This window comes from Hyperolius riggenbachi, chromosome 9 (assembly GCF_040937935.1).
Source record: "Hyperolius riggenbachi isolate aHypRig1 chromosome 9, aHypRig1.pri, whole genome shotgun sequence".
Classification (NCBI taxonomy): domain Eukaryota; kingdom Metazoa; phylum Chordata; class Amphibia; order Anura; family Hyperoliidae; genus Hyperolius; species Hyperolius riggenbachi.
The window spans coordinates 15,484,688-15,505,046 of record NC_090654.1 but is presented as its reverse complement, the minus strand read 5'-3'; the positions used below and the strand labels follow the sequence as shown (position 1 = coordinate 15,505,046).

The 20,359-nt window shown below is 44.3% G+C and overlaps 2 protein-coding genes across 6 annotated transcripts in view; one reads left to right on the top strand and one right to left on the bottom strand.

Annotated features, from left to right (window-relative positions):
- CENPP (centromere protein P) overlaps window positions 1–20,359 on the top strand; it is a 413,763-nt gene that overhangs the window by 62,165 nt on the left and 331,239 nt on the right. The window lies entirely within an intron of this gene.
- Window positions 1–20,359, bottom strand: part of OGN (osteoglycin) — a 28,181-nt gene that overhangs the window by 2,515 nt on the left and 5,307 nt on the right. The window contains exons 2-5 of the mRNA XM_068251990.1: window positions 15,382–15,466; window positions 9,899–10,057; window positions 6,236–6,438; window positions 1,406–1,501 (exon numbers count right to left, since the gene is read on the bottom strand). Coding sequence (XP_068108091.1) covers window positions 1,406–1,501; window positions 6,236–6,438; window positions 9,899–10,057; window positions 15,382–15,466 — 543 coding nt within the window. The remainder of the gene's footprint in view (window positions 1–1,405; window positions 1,502–6,235; window positions 6,439–9,898; window positions 10,058–15,381; window positions 15,467–20,359) is intronic.

The following is a 20,359-nucleotide window of genomic DNA, read 5'->3' as shown; positions in this document are numbered from 1 at the left end:
TATATTTATCCCTACCCTGCAATATGTTTACCATTATTTAATGCTGTGTTTCCCCTGTGTAAGGCTCCCTGCACACTGCAAATCCGTTTTCCGATTCCGATTCCGTTTCCGATTCCGATTCCGTTTCCGATTTTCCTTGAATACATTCAACAGAAAAACGGATCAAAAAACGCAGCATGCAGTTAAGATTAAAAATCTGAATCGGAATCGGATGTAAAAACAGATTAAAAAGCGGAATCGGAATCTGAAATGCATGCAGTGTGCAAGAGGCCTAACATTGTCTAAAGCAGTGGTCCTCAAACTAAGGCCCGCGGGCCGAATGTGGCCCCCTAAGGCTTTCTTACCGGCCCCCCACACAGAAAATGTATTGCTTATAAATGCAGTCAGCTACATCTTTAAATATTGGTGGTCCACATATGGAATAGCAGTGCAGCACCCCCCATCCACATGGAAGCCAGAAAGCAGAAATTTTGCTGGTTTCCAATCAAATTCCACATCAGGTGACACTGCTGTCCAATTGGCTTGCAGATTGTCACCTGGGTATGCTTCACTGTCTGGTCCGCAAAGACTTCTACATCATTTTATGTTTACTCCGGCCCACCAGCGGTCTGAAGTATGTTGACCCGGCCCTCAACCCAAAATGTTTGGGGACCCCTGGTCTAAAGTAAACAGGAGGTGAAAAACTAGATACTTGCACAAGAAGAGGGAAATCTCAAAGAGAAAAGACTCTGGATCCTCCAGAGTCTTTCTGTTGCCGACTGGAGACCACAAACACTTTCCTCTTCATGCACAAGCGCGGATAGTTTTTTAATATTATTTTTGCTTTGGGAACACTTTGGCTCCCCTATCTATTGTACAGCACTGCATAATATGTTAACGCTTTAGAAATGAAGTTTAATTATAATCTAGTAGAGTCACACGATTAAGCATAACATTTGCAGCGATACATATTTATTAGTATCTCATGGACAGTCCGTAGTTTAAACATTTTTAGCACACTAAACTCGAACCCGAGCCGAAGCTGGGGTTCAAAATCTGATACTTACTGCGAAGAGAGGGAAGCCGCAGGGTCCTAATGTGGCTGCCCTCGGTTGTCGCAAGCTCCTCTTCCTGGATCAAGTGCGCGCAATGGCCACATGCGCAGTAGCACAGAACTCACGGCTTCGAGCTCAGTCGGCTATTGAGCGCACTTGCTCCAGGAAGAGGGACTGTTCGGCCCGATGTAATTAGCGACAATGCATTGTCACTAATCTTCCTAGGGGCGTGCTCAGCAACCGGTCACCAGGTAGGATCCTGAGGCCTCCCTATCTTAAGGTAAGTATCTGATTTTTTTCGGGTATTCTTTAAATATCAGTGTACAAACACTTCAATTGTATTAAGTCCAAGAAATAAATGATCTACAAACCTGGAGGTGAATGATGCGTAGACTCTCGGGTAGATTTGGTGGAACACTTTCTAGCTGATTGTTGGCCAGATAGAGGTAAGTTAAGCTCGTCAGTTTCTGAAAGGTACAGGAAACAAAAGACCGAAATTTAGCACCAACTACTGAATTGCCATTTCAGAAAGGAGGGAGAGATCCACAGACTCTGGATGACTGTAAAACAGGCAACTTGTAAGGCAAAATCACACTTATTCCACCACACTGGCCAGTATTTCTAAGGCCGGTTCACCGGTGCCAGACTCCAGCAGGTACACCACCCCTGCAGCACACTGGATATGATTCAAAAACGGAGACGGAACACTAAAGGTTCAGCAGACAAAAGTGCAAGATACACAGTGTGTATCTTGCAATTTTGTCTGCTCCAATACAGTTGTATGCTTAACTTTTGTTGTGCCGTCTCAGTTTTTGAATTGTAAAACAGGCAACTTTATTGGAAAAGCAGACACAGGAAAAAATTCTATCCACACGATCAACTGATCATACTTGCAATGAAACTTCATAGAGGAGGAGTCTTCATAGGTGGAGGGAAAGGGACCCTCCCTCCGTAAAGACAAAATAACTCCTCCTGATTTAAAGGGATAGACCTATAACTATACATATATATAAAACCAAAGCATGTCCCTAAAATGCAAAGATATCTAAATGTAGACAAGCGATGTAACTCCCAGAAATATAGCAACTACTGCAGTAAGTAAGCATAAGTTACTCTAAATGTTGCCACTAACCCCACATGTTTTTTTATCATCAGATAGTCTGTTTTAAAGAGACTCCGTAACAAAAATTGCATCCTGTTTTTTATCATCCTACAAGTTCCAAAAGCTATTCTAATGTGTTCTGGCTTACTGCAGCACTTTCTACTATCACTGTCTCTGTAATAAATCAATGTATCTTTCCCCTGTCAGACTTGTCGGCCTGTGTCTGGAAGGCTGCCAAGTTCTTCAGTGTTGTGGTTCTGCTATAAACTCCCCCTTCCAGGCCCCTCTATGCACACTGCCTGTGTATTATTTAGATTAGGGCAGCTTCTCTCTTCTCGCTTATCTTTTACAAGCTGGATAAATCGTCCTCTGAGCTGGCTGGGCTTTCACATACTGAAGAATTACAGACCAGGGCAAAGCTGTTTGCAGGAAGAAACGAGCAGCCTGAAACTTCAGTGCATGAGAACTGCAGGGGGAAAGAAACACACAAATGATCTCTTGAGATTCAAATGGAAGGGTGTATACAGCCTGCTTGTGTATGGATGTATTTTCTATGTGTGGACATCCTGTACATCAACCTACTTCCTGTTTTGGTGGCCATTTTGTTTGTTTATAAACAAACTTTTTAAAACTGTTTTTAACCACTTTTAATGCGGCGGGGAGCGGCGAAATTGTGACAGAGGGTAATAGGAGATGTCCCCTAACGCACTGGTATGTTTACTTTTTGTGCGATTTTTAACAATACAGATTCTCTTTAAGGTGGCCATACATGTATAGGTGTGCAGCAGATTCGACCATCAGATAGATTTCTGCCAGATGCCAGTCAAGTCCAATCTGACAGGAATCTATCTGATGTGCGCCACACACTAGGAAGAGATTTCAGAATGAAATCTATTAGAAATTGATCTAAATGCATTATTGGACCATTAGATTCAATACAACTCTATGGGCCATTGAAGTGCTGCCAGCAGCAGATCGACCTACATTTTCCATCCTGTCAGATAGGTAAAATCGTTTGAAATCGATCGAAATTGGCCCCAAATCCATCAAATGGGGAATTTGATAGAATCGATTTCTGATCGAACGATTCTATAGAATCGATCGATCAATTGCTGAAATCGACCAGTGTATGACCACCTTTAGGTTCCCAACACCTGGTAACCGTACCTCAGGGGGGGCTTGGGTTAGATTCTGGGGTTGTTGTAGTTTGTAGTTGTAGTTTGTAGTTTCTTATCAGTGAGGGTCACACTGTAGTCTGATGCAATCCTGACTCAGACAGGAACTGCCACTTACATACCTGATGTTTAACTCTTTCAGGCAGAGAAAGAAAAAAAGGAACACAGCATAGTTATTTGTGTGCTTAGCACTGTACATACCCATGTCTATCTCATCATGTCACATGTCACTTCGGGTATGCTTTAAGTGAATAAGAAATTGCCCAGTTACTTACCTGGGGCATCTTCCAGCTGCATGAAGTCCTCTAGTGATACCACACTCCACTGTTCCCCTGCTTTCCCCCTCAGTATGCCAGATGCAGGCCGCACATCTACGCTATTGTGCTCCCGCAGCAGAGAGTGTTCTGCAGATGCTAAGTGCACAAGTGCAGAGCACTCCCGGCTGTGGGAGCGTGTTGGAGGAGGCGCACGATACAGGGCCTCACATACAGTGTTCAGAGGGTGACATCGGGGGAAACAGCCAGAGCAGGATGACCGCAAGGGACCAGGAAGACTTCAGGGGGCTGGAAAAAGGCAGTTCAAGTTTCTTTTAAAGGACCACTATTGCGAAAAAAGTAGGCAGTTAAAATCTGACAGAACCTACAGTCTTTGGGCCAGTCCATCTCCACAAGGGGGATTCTCAGGGTTTTCTTTGTTTTGAACAGCATTTCCTGAACCGCAGTTAAACTGCCAAAATAGTAAGATACCAGCCAGCCTCTCTACTGGCTGGCCCAAAACCTGTCGGTTATGTCAGATTTTAACTGCCTACTTTTTTTGCACTAGTGGTCCTTTAAAGAGAAACTCCGACCAAGAATTGAACTTTATCCCAATCAGTAGCTGATACCCCCTTTTACATGAGAAATCTATTCTTTTTCACAAACAGACCATCAGGGGGCGCTGTATGACTGCTATTATGGTGAAACCCCTCCCACAAGAAACTCTGAGGATCATGGTACTCCTGGCAGTTTCCTGTCTGGGAACCTTGTTGCATTGTGGGAAATAGCTGTTTACAGCTGCTTCCAACTGTCAAAACAGCAAGCAGCAGCTACCTCACCTGCCAGCAGTAAAAATGTCACCATGTGATAAATGTCAGAATGTAAATCAGGGATTTAAAAGATTTTACAATGGGCAAACACTGACTAAATCATTTATACATAATTATTGTAAAATGAAGCACTTTTTTAATTACATTATTTTCACTCTTTAAAATCTTCCGGCTTTACATGACAGTTTCTCTGCAGTCAGGTACCACACACTGTTAACTAATTAGACTGATAAAACACTGTGCGGCTAAGTGTTGAAAAAATCCAATAGTTTCAGATTTGTGTAAGGGCTTATTTCCCCTGGGAGCCGCGGCCGGCTCCGATTCGGTCGCAGTTCGCGTTCTGCTGTGCAGCCGCAGCCAAGCATGGTTATCATGATTCAGCTGCATGTTGCATAAATCTGCTGCATGCCATCCAGATGTGCAGTAATGTGCAATTTGTACAGCAAGCCATGCTACAGATAGGCAGCGTTTCCCCATGCAGCTCGCATGTGGGGAAACGCTGTGAATCAATTTGGATCCTTGAAAACAGCAGAAGACTTCATTTTGGTTCCTTAAAGCGGACCCAAACCAAACATTTTTTTAATTAAAAATATTTAGTTGCAGCACTCTGACACATACAAAGATAAATAAACACTCCTTCAAGCCTATGAGCATTTCAGTGCATGCTTTTCACCCTTCTCTTTTCATAGCTAGGGTTATACTGGGGGCAGCAATAAGCAATTCCTCCATTGCCGGACACCATCTACTCCACCAGTTTGCCGGATTATTTGCCGGCAATATGAAAGGAAGGGAGGGGTTCCTCCAATAAATGCAAAATATTTTATATTTGTCATCATGCAGCTGAAAAAAGGCTGCTATTTATTATTATAATTTAGAAAATAGATTTTATTTCTGAAATCTTGTATTTTTAATTTGGGTCCACTTTAAATTTATGCTGCGAAAGGTGAAGAATTTTCGATCTCACTTTTTCTGTGGTTAAAGCGGATCTGAGATGAAAAACTAACTATAACAAGTAACTTGGCTATATATCCTTATCTAAAGTTTAGATATTTTATACAGCAAATCTATCTGCAAACAGCTTCAACAGTTTGATGATTTATACCTACAAAGACAGCAGCCATGTTCTGTTTGTCACATGCTGAGGGCTGGAGATGCTATCCGCTTTCCTGTGTGGAAATTCAGTCCCCTCTCCTCCTCCCTCCTCCCCTCTGCCTCTGAAATCAATGGCTAGTAACACCTCCTCCTCCTCCTGCCCAGACTGAGCTCCCATAAGCCCTTGCTACAGTGCCAAGCCACTGTGAAAAGTTGTGGGCGTGGCTTGTTTAGTTTATAGGGAATTAGAATATTAAAACAAAACAAAAAAAGTATTTGGCTTGAGGAAAGCCCTATAAACAATATGAAAGGAACACAATTATGCAATGAGTAAAAGTTTATCTCGGATACACTTTAATAATAGGGGCTGGGGAACTTTTGGTAGAAAAACAATCCCTTTGGAAAAGTCAATCATGTGACTCAGGATGCGTCCACAAAAGCTTGAAGCTGGTAGGAGAGTAGGTATTCCCCAGCCAGGGAGCAGCTTTCACTGCTGAGCACAGAGCAGTGTGCCCCGCCCACCTCCTCCCTGGGGTAATTAGAATGGAACTCTTTGTTGTTTAATTTCAATTTTCATGCAAGCTGGTATTATTCACATCTCATTGACCATTACTGAACTCATGAAAACTTTTGTGTTTGGCATTGGTTTCTAACTTAGTTGTAATGCTTCATAGTGTAGCTAGATCAGTGAGCGTTTAGCCCATGGCCCACAGACATCACAGAAATAATTATCACAGTGTGATCTTACCTTGAAGGCGTTTGCTTTGACAGCCTTGCTTTTGATTAGGTTATGATTGGCGTTGAATATGGTCAGTTTAGTTGGTAGAGCTGGAATCCTGGTCAGTTTGTTTTCAGCCAGTGAAAGTTGTTCAAGTAAAACCAGTTTTTCAAAAGCTTTCTCGTCGATCTCCTCTATAACATTCCCGGTCAGATCAATTCGCCGTAAAGTAGCTGATAAATATTAAAACAATATTTCAGTTTTGGTTTTTTTTCAACAGATATTCATTGAAACCAATATGCAAAAGAAATAAACATTAGTACAGTCATTTGCATAGAGTAAACAAGATTATACAGCAGCGTATATTTTAATCGATGAAACCGAGCACAATTAGTGGATATATTTAAAGGACACCCAAGGTGAAAATATACTACTGAAATAAACAATTGTATCTATCCTCCTTCTCCTAAAAATGACTCTTTAACCACTTCACAACTGAGGGGTTTTACCCCTTGAGCACCAGAGCAATTTTTACCTTTCAGCGCTCCTTCCATTCGTCTATAACTTTATCATTACTTATCGCAATGAAATGAACTACCGTATATACTCGCAAGCAAGCCGACCCGCATATAAGCCGACCCCCAACTTTTGCCTGAAAAACCAGGAAAAAATGATTGACCCTCATATAACCCCGGGGTAGGAAATGCTGGCCGCATGATCCCCCCCCCCCAGTGTGTCCCAGTATAGCTAGTATAGTGCCCAGTATGGGAAGGTAGTGCCTCAGTATAGTTAGTAAAGTGCCCAGGATAGCTAGTATCGTGCCCAGGATAGCTAGTATAGTGCCCAGGATAGCTAGTATAGTGCCCAGGATAGCTAGTATCATGCTCAGTATACCTTGTAAAGTGCCCAGGATAGCGAGTTTAGCGCCCCCCCCCCCCCCCTCGCTCCCGCTGCTATTACCTTAGCTCCGCGGCTTCCTATTCCCCTGTCCTGCTCTTAAACAGCAGCTCGCCCCACGGTGGCTGCTGCGTGATGACGGAGGAAGTTGCAGAGTGCGGCTTCCTGGTTACTATGGGAACCTCTCTCTGCACTTCCTCCGTCATCACGCAGCAGCCAATGTGGGGCGAGCTGCTGTTTAATTAATAGCAGGACAGGGGAATAGGAAGCCGCAGAGCTAAGGTAATAGCAGCGGCCGCGGGGGGAGCGGGTGGAAGAGGGCGGGGAGAGCGGGGGGGACGACCCTCAGGCACATCACTCGCAAGCAAGCCGACCCCCCAGCTTTTGACCCACTTTTTGTGGGTCCAAAATTCGGCTTGCTTGCGAGTATATACAGTATATCTAGTTTTTTTCGCCACCAATTAGGCTTTCTTTAGGTGGGACATTATGCCAAGAATTATTTTATTCTAAATGTGTTTTAATCGGAAAATAGGAACAAATGTGGGCAAAAAAATCATTATTTTTCAGTTTTCGGCCATTATAGTTTTTAAATAATGCATGCTACTGTAAATAAAATCCATGAAATGTATTTGCCCATTTGTCCCGGTTATTACACCGTTTAAATTATGTCCCTATCACAATGTTTGGCGCCAATATTTTATTTGGAAATAAAGGTGCATTTTTTCCAGTTTTGAATCCATCCCTAATTACAAGCCCGTAGTTTATAAAGTAACAGTGTTGTACCCTCTTGACATAAATATTTAAAGAGTTCAGTCCCTAAGGTAACTATATGTATTTTTTTATTGTAATTTTTTATTCTTTTTAATACAAAAAAAAAAATTGGGAAGTGTGGGAGGTGTCTATAATGTAAAACTATGTATTTATATATGAAAAATGTTTTTGGATGTAGTTTTACAGTTTATTTTTTGTAAATGCGTCCTGTAAGCGTAGGAAGTACGCTTACAGGAAGTGTTATGAGGTTGGGAAACTTTTTCTTTACAATGATCGCGCAGCTTCTCACGGAAGCATGTCGATCATTGCTGCAGGGAGTTAGATCAAGGAACGGGAACAGTTTTCTCGTTCATTGATCTCTAGGCGAGCGGCTTGCGGCGTGCACAAGCATTGGAGTGCGCGCACAAGCGAGCGGGAGTGCGTGTATCTGCGCCCCCGGTGGGGAAATGATGTTAAAAGGGGCGTAGATACCCGCTACTGTGGTGGTAAAGTGGTTAAGATAGTCCACAGTTTTATTTTATATTTGAAAATACTTTTAAGTTTTTACTTTTTTTGTTGTTTTTGCTCAATGACACATTTATTGAAGTATGCCAGAGCTAACATCTATGAACTATGATCCTTTTTATCTCTTTCCTGCTCTCAGAAGACATTTTCTGCTAGGAAAGTGTTTTATAGTTGTAATTTCTTATCAGTGAGGGTCACACTGTAGTCTGACCCAGTCTTGACTCAGACAGGAACTGCCACTTACATACCTGATATTTAACTCTTTCAAGCAGAGAAAGAAAAAAATGTAACACAGCCTAGTTATTTGTGTTCTAGGCACTGTACATAGACTTCTATCTCATCATGTCACAAGTCACCTCGGGTATCCTTTAAGAGTCAAGTCTTAGGGGTAAGGCCCAAAAATAGTGTTGGTTAGCTCTAGGCACCCGATACAAGGTTATACAATCCAAGCACTGACAACCTGGTATTAGTGAGAAAGATGTCACTCTGACCAGGGGGACCATATTGTAAGAAAGTGGGTCCTCTCTTTTGAAATCTGCTGATCTAAAGTTCAGTAAGAGAAGTAAGGTGACACACTGTTAAGTCGCAGTAGAAAGCATATTTAGAGTTTTACCTTTTTCTTATGACGTTCTATGAGAGGAACTTAATCCAGGATTTAACTTCATCCCAATCAGTAGCTGATACCACCTTACAGTTTGCTTTTCTGTGAACCTCATTGCATTGTGGGAAATAACAGCTGTTCACGAGCAAGCAATATCTCCCTCTGTGCATAGAACTCTCAATAACAAATATTCCGTACAGATCACCTGGCAGAACTAAAGATATATATATATATATATATATATATATATATACAGCCTGTCTTTAGCTCTGGAGTTATTTTAAGGATTGAAGAGTTAACTTAAAGACAGAAGAGTTCACTTTAGGTTTGCCTGATGTAAAATGTTTCCTGAATACGACATGCCTCATCACCATGGTGACCACTCTAGAAACGTTATTAACCACCCTAGCGTTCTATTAAGATCGCCAGGGCGGCTGCGGGAGGGTTTTTTTTTTTAATTAAAAAAAAAAAAACTATTTCATGCAGCCAACTAAAAGCATGAAAGCCCACTAGAGGGCGCTCCGGATGCGTTCTTCTGATCGCCATGGCGACGAGCGGAGTGACGTCATGGACGTCAGCCGACGTCCTGACATCAGACGCCTCCGATCCAGCCCTTAGCGCTGGCCGGAACAGTTTGTTCTGGCTACGCTGGGCTCAGGCGGCTGGGGGGACCCTCTTTCGCCACTGCACGGGGCGGATCGCCGCGCTGCGGCGGCGATCAGGTAGCGCACGCGGCTGGCAAAGTGCCGGCTGCGTGTGCTGCTTTTTAGTTCATGCAAATCGGCCCAGCAGGGCCTGAGCGGCAGCCTCCGGCGGTAATGGACGAGCTGAGCTTGTCCATACCGCCCAGCTGGTTAAAGACAGGAGATGAGCTTAGTGAATTGAGGCCATTAACCTTACAACACTCGAGTTGTACTCACGAAAGTCAGAAAAGTCCTTTGCAGTGATTTTCTTGATCTTGTTGAAGCGTGCGTACAGATACGCCGTCTCTTTGGGTAATGGAGGAATCTCTTCTATATCGGTTTCTTCACAGTAAACTGAGCCACTGAGACACACACAGAGTAAGCATGTGGGCAAATCTGAAACGGCATCATCAGTAGGACTTTTATTTAGTGCACAGAAAACTCTTATACTTAATGTTAAAATTGGTTTCTATTGGAACAAGTCTTCCCATGTCATCCTTCTCTTTAGTTTGATCATGTACAGTGCAGACCAGACAAATCTTGCAACCTCTAGTCCATACAGAAGAGTCCAACATAGTTGTGTGGATAACTTCCTGGGGACCGCCCGTTGTAAATCCTACGCCACACTTGTGACTGCCTAAGCCTGATGCAGTGAAGGATTTACCTCACCAGCTTTTAGCGCTCCCGAAGTGATCGCGCGCACCTGAGAGGGGAGATTAAGTTGTCATATGACATGGCGATTGGCTCCTGATCACGTGATCACTACGATCGCCGGCCAATCGTAGTGATCAGTGTTGGCAGTGGGAGGGGAAGAAGAGGACCGGGACTCACCTTCCTGACGTTCCCCCAGTGATCGTCACTCCCCTCCGCTCTGCCCGGCATCCCTGCTCGCTCTGCCTCCGTCGGGTCCCGGCTTGATGACGTCATCAAGCCGGGACCCGGAACTTAGCGGCAGTGCAAGCAGGGATGGCGGGCGGAGAGGGAGGTAGAGCTGCTCATCGAGGGAGCTTGGGAGGTGAGTAAAGGCTGCTGGCCATATGGGGGCAGCTATCTATACTGGGGGCACCTATGTATACTGGGGACACCCATCCCTAGCTATCTATACTGGGGATACCACCGCCCCCCACCCCCCTGCTTTTCATGTAAAAATACTCTGCTCCTTAAGTGGGGGTTACGCTGCCAGTCCCCATGAGGTTAAAGTCCATTTTCATGAAACCCCGTTCTCTCCGCCACACTCCACCTACAGAAATCCCATACATGTCACCAAGGCTTAAAGTGAACCAGAAACAAAGCACCCTCATGTATTTTACCATATATATCAGTGGGAACATTAGAGAAAACACTTACCCTGCTCTCTGTTGCATCCTTCACTGCTCAGTCTGCTTGTTAACAGCCCTGATAAAATCCCCGACTGACCATTCATTCTGGCTTTACTCAGGAATCATTATAGCTGAGTCTGTCGTCTCTGATGTGTTTTCAAGCCCAAGCCTGCCCCCTTCTGGCTCTGCTATAATGACTCAGCTATAATGATTCCTGATCAAAGCCAGACTGAATGCTCTGTTGGGGATTTTATCAGGGCTGATAACAGGCAGATTTAGCAGAGAATAATGACACAGAGAGCAGGGTAGCTGTTTTCTTTAATGTTCCCACTGATATATATGGTAAAATACATAAGGGTGCTTCGTGTCTGGTTCGCTTTAAGCAAGTCACTTCGGCATCGAGATGGTGCCACGTAGTGTCTTATATCGGCACAGCTATAGCTGGATTGCTATAGTCCGCGCCTGCGCAGCCGTAATTTGGGTGCCGTAGTAGCCGGACCCCGAATTACTTCTGTGTGTCCCCCCAGTTGCTATGACTCTGAGGGGAATTAGTATTTTAAGGCGCCAGAGACTTTTTAGCGGCAGCAGGATTAGCTGTTATTTGCCTCACCCTGCACCCAACTGACCGGCAGCATCCTAACACATACGCCACCAAGGCTCCGAAGCACTTGGAGTGGTTTTGAGACAACGGTTGCTGCCTAGACTCCTCCCCTCCCACGATACCTTGCACATCATCCCAGGGCCCCCGGCATTGCTCCTACATCGCCAAATCCAAAGCAGTTATTTGGGTGCAGGAGGTGCTGCAGTAATGTTAATGGCCAAGATTAGCGGCTGTAGGGGGTGGTTTGGGGTCCTGGAGCTGTCAACTAAAATAGCCTGTGCTGGACCACCCACTTTAGAAACTGCAGCTTCAAATAGCTGGAGCAAATTAACGTACTGTAGCCACTTATGGAAGCTATTAACATGGGTGCACATACTACCTATTTGTAGGTTAGTTAGGGTTAGGGTTAGGTATTGGGTTGGGTGGGATAGTTAGGGTTAGGCATAGGTTAGGGGGCTGATGAGCAGTAAGCATTGGTTCGAGCAGGCATGGGCAAACTTGGCCCTCCAGCTGTTAAGGAACTCCAAGTCCCACAATGCATTGCAGGAGTCTGACAGCCACAGTCATGACTCATAAAGGCAAATGCACTGTGGGACTTGTAGTTCCATAACAGCTGGAGGGCCGAGTTTGCCCATGCCTGGGTTAGGGGGTAGTTTAGGGTTATTCTTAGGTTAAGGATTTGCAAGGGTTAGGGATCGGTTGAGGGGAGGAGTCTGTTAGGGTTAGGCATCAGTTGACAGGGCTTAGTTAGGGTTAGGCATTGGTTGGGGGGGGGGGGGGTCTGCGCATCAATAGAAGGAGGGATCAAGTGAAAATGGGGTCAGGTTAGTGAATAGCAATCTGTAAAAATTAGATATTTTACTATTGTAATTACATACAGCCTTATAGCAGACTATCAATAGTTTCACTGATATGCTACTAGCGGGTATTCCTGGCACAAAGATTGACGCTTTGCCTTTTTTACTTCTATGCACCAAATCCACACACCCTAATATTCAATACACTGGGTAAGAGTGGAGTCTATGGCTGTAACTGACACTTCTCTCCTCCCATCCAGCCAATGATGGAGGAGGTGGGCGGTACATGCACCACTCCCAGGAAGTCACCGCAGTAGCCTGGCCCTTCTATCTGTACAATCAAGGACCTGGACTAAATCCCTAGTGTGGGCTGGAACTTTTGAAGACCCCAGTGGTTTGGTGTAGGGGGACATTGGATGTAAGTGGAGCACAGTTTCAATTTGGGAGCGTGTGAGGGAAGGGTGGTTGCAGAAACTGTACAAATATAGATGGGATTTTAAAGGGAAACTGTTGTGAAAATCTTAAAATTTAAAACACATACAAATAAGGAGTTCATTTCTCCCAGAGTAAAATGAGCCATAAATTACTTCTCTCCTATGTTTCTGTCACTTACAGGAGGTAGTAGAAATCTGACATTACCGACAGATTTTGGGCTACTCCATCTCTCCATAGGGGATTCTCAGCATAGCCTTTATTCTTTATAAAGACATTCCCTGTAAAAGATTTATACAATGATGCTGCCCAGCCTCCCTGCTCACTGCACACCTTTTTTGGCAGTTGGACGGAGCAACTGCCATTCACTAAGTGCTTTTAAAAATAAAGAAAAGCCTGAGAACCCCCCCCCCCCGAATGAGAAGATGGGCTAGTCCAAAACCTGTTGGTAATGTCAGATTTCTACTACTTACCGTAAGTGACAGCAACTTAGGAGAAAAGTAATGTATGGCTCATTTTACTCTGGAAGGAACGTACTTCTTATTTGTATGTGTCTACATGTATTTTAAATTTTAAGATTTTTGCGACAGAGGTCCTTTAAGCAGATACGGTTAGGCTGCATCTATTTAGTAAAATAAATAACTGTCACTGCAGAGGCTGCACACAGCTGCTCTCCCACAAACATTACCTCACTCACTTTTTAGCAAATGCACCAAGGTTATAACCCGAGCAACAATTATCTGAACTAACCGCAAACCATTTGAAAAAATAAACAAAAAAAATTGACAGTCCAGTTTAGCAGATTATAAATGTTCTCCATGCTTTTTTCCAACCTTAAAGGGAACCAGAGACAAACTAAAGAAAAGCTTTTATACATACCTGGGGCTTCCTCCAGCCCCATACGCACGGATCGCTCCCACGCCGACATCCACCGCTGCTCGCATCTACGAGAACCGACTCCCGTCACTGACCTCATCGGAGCCAACCTACACAGGAGAAGTGCGCCCTCTACGTATCTCTCAAGCGGCTGCTGCAGAGATAAGCAAAGAGCGCACTTCTCCTGCGCTAGACTGGCTCCGACTGATGGCAGAGCGGGGGAGCCGGTTCTGGTAGCTGCGGGCAGCGGTGTGGGAGCGATCAGTGCGTATGGGGCTGGAGGAAGCCCCAGGTATGTATAAAATCTTTTCTTTAGCTTATCTCTGGTTCCCTTTAAAGGAGAACTGTAGTGAGAGGTATATAGAGGCTGCCATATTTGTTTCCTTTTAAGTAATAACAGTGGCTGGCTGCCCTGCTGATCAATTTGGCTACAGTAGTGTATGAATAACACCAGAAATCAGTATGCAGCTATTGTCAGAGGTGACAATTTCAGAAACGCCTGATCTGCTGCATGCTTGTTCAAGGGCTGTGGCTAAATGCATTAGAGGCAGAGGATCAGCAGGGCTGCCAGGCAACTAGTATTGCTTGAAGGGACACTGTAGGGGGGTCAGGGGAAAATGAGTTGAACTTACCCGGGGCTTCTAACGGTCCCCCGCAGATATCCTGTGTTGGCGCAGCCACTCACCGATGCTCCGGCACCGCCTCTGGTTCACTTCTGGAATTTCAGACTTTAAAGTCTGAAAACCACTGCGCCTGCGTTGCCGTGTCCTCGATCCCACTGATGTCATCAAGTGCGCAGAGCGCAGGCCCAGTATGGTCCGTGTTTGCGCAGTACACTCCTGGTGACATCAGCGGGAGCGAGGACATGGGCGTGCAGGCGCAGTGGTTTTCTGACTTTAAAGTCAGAAATTCCAGAAGGAGGCGGGGCCGGAGCATCGGTGAGTGGCTGCGCCAACACAGGATGTCTGCGGGGGACCATTAGAAGCCCTGGGTAAGTTCAGCTCATTTTCCCCCGACCCCCCTACAGTATCCCTTTAAAAGTAAATAAATACGGCAGCTTCCATATCCCTCTTGTTACAGTTGTCCTTTAACAAATGACTTGCCGGTGTAATGTCTGATTGTGCTGCCCGGAAGCTCCCTTCCACACTGAGTAGCACGCATGCTGGTTCCGGGGCTGCCTTCCACACTGAGTAGCACGCATGCACAGTGTGAAGTTAATTATGCTGCTGGTGGTAAAATACTAAATATCTCCGCTTCCACATATCATACACTCCTCAAATTTTCAGGGTAGGGAGGGGACCCCCCCAACGACTTATATGCCCAATTGCAGCCCATGAGCCCCGCTGGTTCCCGAGATAGGTTTCTGTAATCTATCTCCTGAACCAGCGGGGCTCGGGGGCTGCAATTTGGCATAGAAGTAGTTCGGGGGGTCCCCTCCCTACCCTGAAAATTTGGGGAGTGTAAGAGGTGTGGAAGAGGAGATATTTAGTATTTTACCACCAGCAGCATAATTAAATAGGAAATGTGGCTGCACAGTCTCCTACTGCGCATGCAGGGCAGCGCAAATTAACAGGCAGCGTAATCAGACACATCACCAAATTTTATGTGACTATTTTTTTATCTTAGTTTCTGCATGTCCTGTTGCTTCCTATATGGCGACAAATGGTGAAAATGGTGAACAAAATCCGTAGCTACCTTTTACTTCCAAAGCTTCTGTGGCATCTGTGTCGGCTTGTGTCTCTTCTCGTCTGAACCTCCCCTGCGATACAACAAGTCCATTCTGTTAAAACAAAAGAAGTAGACTGAAAAAGCTCTCCAGCTATACCTTCTGAACATTCCTAGAAGTTATTGCTCAAGCACCCAGTGCTACCCGCTTCCCAACTCGTATGAGCACTAGTTAGGGAGGTATCAAACCTGAAGCTAGGAAACTTACCTCAGATTTGATACTTACTTAAAGAGACTCCGTAACAAAAATTGCATCCTGTTTTTTATCATCCTACAAGTTCCAAAAGCTATTCTAATGTGTTCTGGCTTATTGCAGCACTTTCTACTATCACCATCTCTGTAATAAATCAACTTATCTCTCTCTTGTCAGACTTGTCGGCCTGTGTCTGGAAGGCTGCCAAGTTCTTCAGTGTTGTGGTTCTGCTATGAACTCCCCCTTCCAGGCCCCTCTATGCACACTGCCTGTGTGTTATTTAGATTAGAGCAGCTTCTCTCTTATATTTTACAAGCTGGATAAATCGTCCTCTTCACATAGTGAGGAATTACAGACAAGGGCAGGAAGAAAAGAGCAGCCTGAAACTTCAGTGCATGAGAGATGCAGGGGGAAAGAAACACACAAATGATCTCTTGAGATTCAAAAGGAAGGCTGTATACAGCCTGCTTGTGTATGGATGTATTTTCTATGTGTGGACATACTGTACATCAACCTACTTCCTGTTTTGGTGGCCATTTTGTTTGTTTATAAACAAACGTTTTAAAACTGTTTTTAACCACTTTTAATGCGGCGGGGAGCGGCGAAATTGTGACAGAGGGTAATAGATGTCCCCTAACGCACTGGTATGTTTACTTTTGTGTGATTTTAACAATACAGATTCTCTTTAAAAGGAAGTTTAAAACGGACCTGAACTCAGAACTTCCTCTCTGCTCTATAAGATAAGCAACAGCATAATAACCTTTAAAGAAAAACATTTCTTTGTTACAGCTGATACAAATCCTGCAATAAATCTTCAGTTTGTCTACTTCCTGCTTTCATGGGAGCAGACATATTGTTAACATCCTGTGCTTTCAAATTAGCTCTCTGCCATGGAAGTCAGCTGACACACCTAAGAGATCAAATTAAAACTTGTGATTAGTCACAGATGAGGGGGAATTAGACAGACTAAACTCTCTGAATACATACAGAGTGGATTTCTCTGTGTTTTTCCTTTTGTCTTGTGCAAGAGTTCAGGTCCACTGTAAGCAAGGATTGAACTTCATCCCAATCAGTAGCCGATACCCCCTTTCCCACAAGAAAGCTTTACCTGTATGAGCACTTCCTGGTCAGCAGAGTCCTGCCAGTTCGTTGGAGTTCTGCATCCCATCTCTTACTTCTTGAATCCCTGACTTGTTCCTGTGATTACTGACTGCATTCCTGCCTCTGGTAATTTGTTTGAACTAACTTCTTGTTGTGACCTGGCTTGTACCTGAAATCACTTGTCACCTGCCCGCCCCGACCTCTGGCCAGAGTTTTTTCTGTACGATTAAACTCTGCCTATTTCAACCCTTGGCTTGTCTTGACCTATGATTGATTGCTGCCTGCCCTTGACCCTGCCTAGTCTGACCCTGCCTTCAGATATCTGCATGCACTCACTTAAAAAACCTGCCTAGCGTTCTGGACGAGCTGAGCTCGACCAGAGACGCTGGAGGGCACCACTCAGACCCTAGTGGGCCTATTTTGATAATTTTTTTTCCAAATACGCAGCTAGCACTTTGCTAGCTGCGTGTTTGCTCCGATCGCCGCCGATCCGACGCGAAAGAAGGCCCCCGCAGACCCCGTGCGCAGCCTGGACAATTGCCGCCAGGCTGCGCTTTGGGGTGGATCGGGAGTCCCTGTAACGTCACGAGGCCGATGACGTCACTCCGTTCCTCGCCATGGCGACGGGGGAAGCCCTAAAGGGCCGTTCAGAACGGGATTTCCGGACGGGTCTTCACGCCGGCGGAGATCGGAGACACTGGGGGGACGCTGCACAGAGGGGGGAATCATGTAGCTAGCGCTAGGCTAGCTACATGATGAAAAAAAAATGGGCGAAAAAAAAAACCCTCCCGCGGCCGTGGGAATCAGAACGCCCAGCAGGTTTTTTAAGGGATCCATACATTACTTGATTGTCCTACAAGCGATTAAGGATCAAACTTATTGGGCGGTAAACGACAGTGTGGTTGATGAGAAGTGGCCCACACACACACAAGTGAGATCCTAAAGGATTCTCCTTCACTAATCGATCTGATTGATGTTGTGCCTCCATGCGCTGAAACTAAAAATCGATTCTGTGTCGATCGAAATTATGTGAATGGTAGTGACCAATATTTTCCAACCTGCCCGATCCAGCAAATTGTTTGATTCAACCAGATATCAGCTAATTTCATTTCATTGAACAAAATGGAAAATAACCGATTCTCACCTGATCTGATAAAAAGATTGAATCAAATTGATGATCGTACAGGAAAATCGTGTAATGTATTGGTTCCTTTACTGTTTTTTTTTTTTTCTCTGTCACTGATAGTGCAGGCCCAGCGGCTGTGACCTGATGGCAGCAAATTAGTTCATTGACATTTAGGAGTGGTGGCCCAACATCTCTTGTGGAGTAGTCTGGTGAAGACCCATAGGCTGGTAGATGACTCTGGAGTGCCCATGTCTACCTCTAGTGCAGGGACCAAGTAGATACCCATAGAACCCGAGCTCCAAATCCCAGTCTGCACATCTTCTAATGGTGAGTTTCCATCATTGCGGCTACCTAGAATGGTCAGATTGAGATCCTTTTAGCTCTGCTTTATTGCAAAGGCCACAGCAGAGGCCAGTGAGACATGCTGTATATTGCTCTGAAAGCTGCCATTGCATTTTATTCATAACTGTTGTGTTTAAATTGTAATGTACCCAGTAATTTCTGAGCAGTGTATCAGTTCTGGACACATTACAAGAAGTTTCTGCACAGTCAGGGAATGTTTACATTCCTCTCTGCTACAATGTAGTAAACACAAGATAATGTCCTCATCATTTCGGATGCAATCTCCCTGCAGGGTGCTTGCTATTGAAAAAGTAAGTCCTGTGTTTTAACCCTTTGAATGCTGTTCTACTTTAAAAAAAAATAATGTGGTAGTATAAAATATGCTGTAAATAATCTTTTAGAGCAAAGAAGAATTGCTGGGTTTCATTCCGCTTTAATCTCGGGAAGCTATATTGGAAAAAGTAGTTAAATATGCAACTTTTTTCTCCTTTTATTGATTCCTTTAGCAGCCCTACTCAGTGAATTCTAGGACTGCCGCCACTGGCTTTAAAAATGTGGTTTCTGGGGGCCCGTTTCATTAATTAGTTTCACATGTAAATATTTCTGCTCCATGATGCCTTTCTTTCCCCCTGAAACTTGAGTAAAACTATTCACAGTTGTTCTGCGCTGTATTCATATTCCGTTCATCATCCGGTAATAATGTCTCTGTCTTTAATGACGATTTCACGCAATCTGTGAAGTCATTAGGCTGATTTCTGGAACGTTTTGTAATTATTGGTTATAGCTGTCGGTTAAAGAGAACCCGAGGTGGGGATCTTAGAATAAAATCTATACACAGAGGCTGGGTCTGGCTATAGTGCCCAGCCTCTGTTGCTAGTTGAATCCCCCCTAAGTCCCCCCTGCGCTCCGCTCTCCCCCATAAATTATAGCCGTGCTGTCGACACGCAGCGTGTCGCAGCGGGCTATGTTTTTCTCCCTAGTGTCACTCACGCCGCTCCCCTGCCTCCTGCAGAGCGCCGGTCCCCGCCACGTCCCTTCTCTCCTCGCTGATTGGAGGGAAGGGACGCGGGCGGGGACCGGCACTCTGCAGGAGGTGGGGGGAGCGGCGTGAGTGACATGACAGCGCGGCTGTAATTTATGGGGAAGAGCGGAGCGCAGGGGGGACTTAGGGGGGATTCAAATAGCAACAGAGGCTGGGCACTATAGCCAGACCCAGCCTCTGTGTATAGCTTTCATTCTAAGATCCCCACCTCGGGTCCTCTTTAAGTTCTATCTTTTAAATGACACAGAAAATCTAGTGGCTGGGAACATCAGCTCCTGTTAATTCTGCAGATTACGATGTTAAAGAGGTACTTTAGCGAAAAGGGGGAACAATAAATCAATACATTGCAAAGTGAGAAGTAAAAAAAAAAAATAGAATAGAGATCAAAAAATGATTTGATATTCACAATGTAATTTGTACATGTTGTTTGATCCACCATGAGCCTGCATGCCATCATTTGTACTACTGGCAGACAAGAAAAAAAACTAGACAGTGCCAACTGCCATTATAACCACACCCACTAACATTGTGATTGGCTAAAAGTTTTATATATATATATATATATATATATATATATATATATATATATATATATATATATATATATATATATATATATATATATACACATACACATACACATACACATACACATACACATACACATACACATACACATACACATACACATACACATACACATACACATACACATACATATATATATATATATATACATACATACATACATACATACATACATACATACATACATACATACATACATACATACATACATACATACATACATATGCACAGAGGGAGATGCTGGTTGCTTGGCAGTTGAAAACAGCTGTTATTTCCCACAATGCAACAAGGTTCACAGAGAGGAAACTGTCAGGACCATGGTCATGACATCACACTGTGGGAGGGGTTACACCACAATATCAGCCATACAAACATCCCTGATGATCTATTTGAGGTAAAGTAAAGATTTCTCATGGGAAAGGGGGTATACTGATTGGGATGAATTTGAATTTTTAAGGTCCATACCCTTGGCAAGATTTCATGTGTCAAAATGAAAGAAGAAACAATCGTTCCAACCGACATGTAACTAGCTTTTAAAGAAAACGTGCCAAATGGT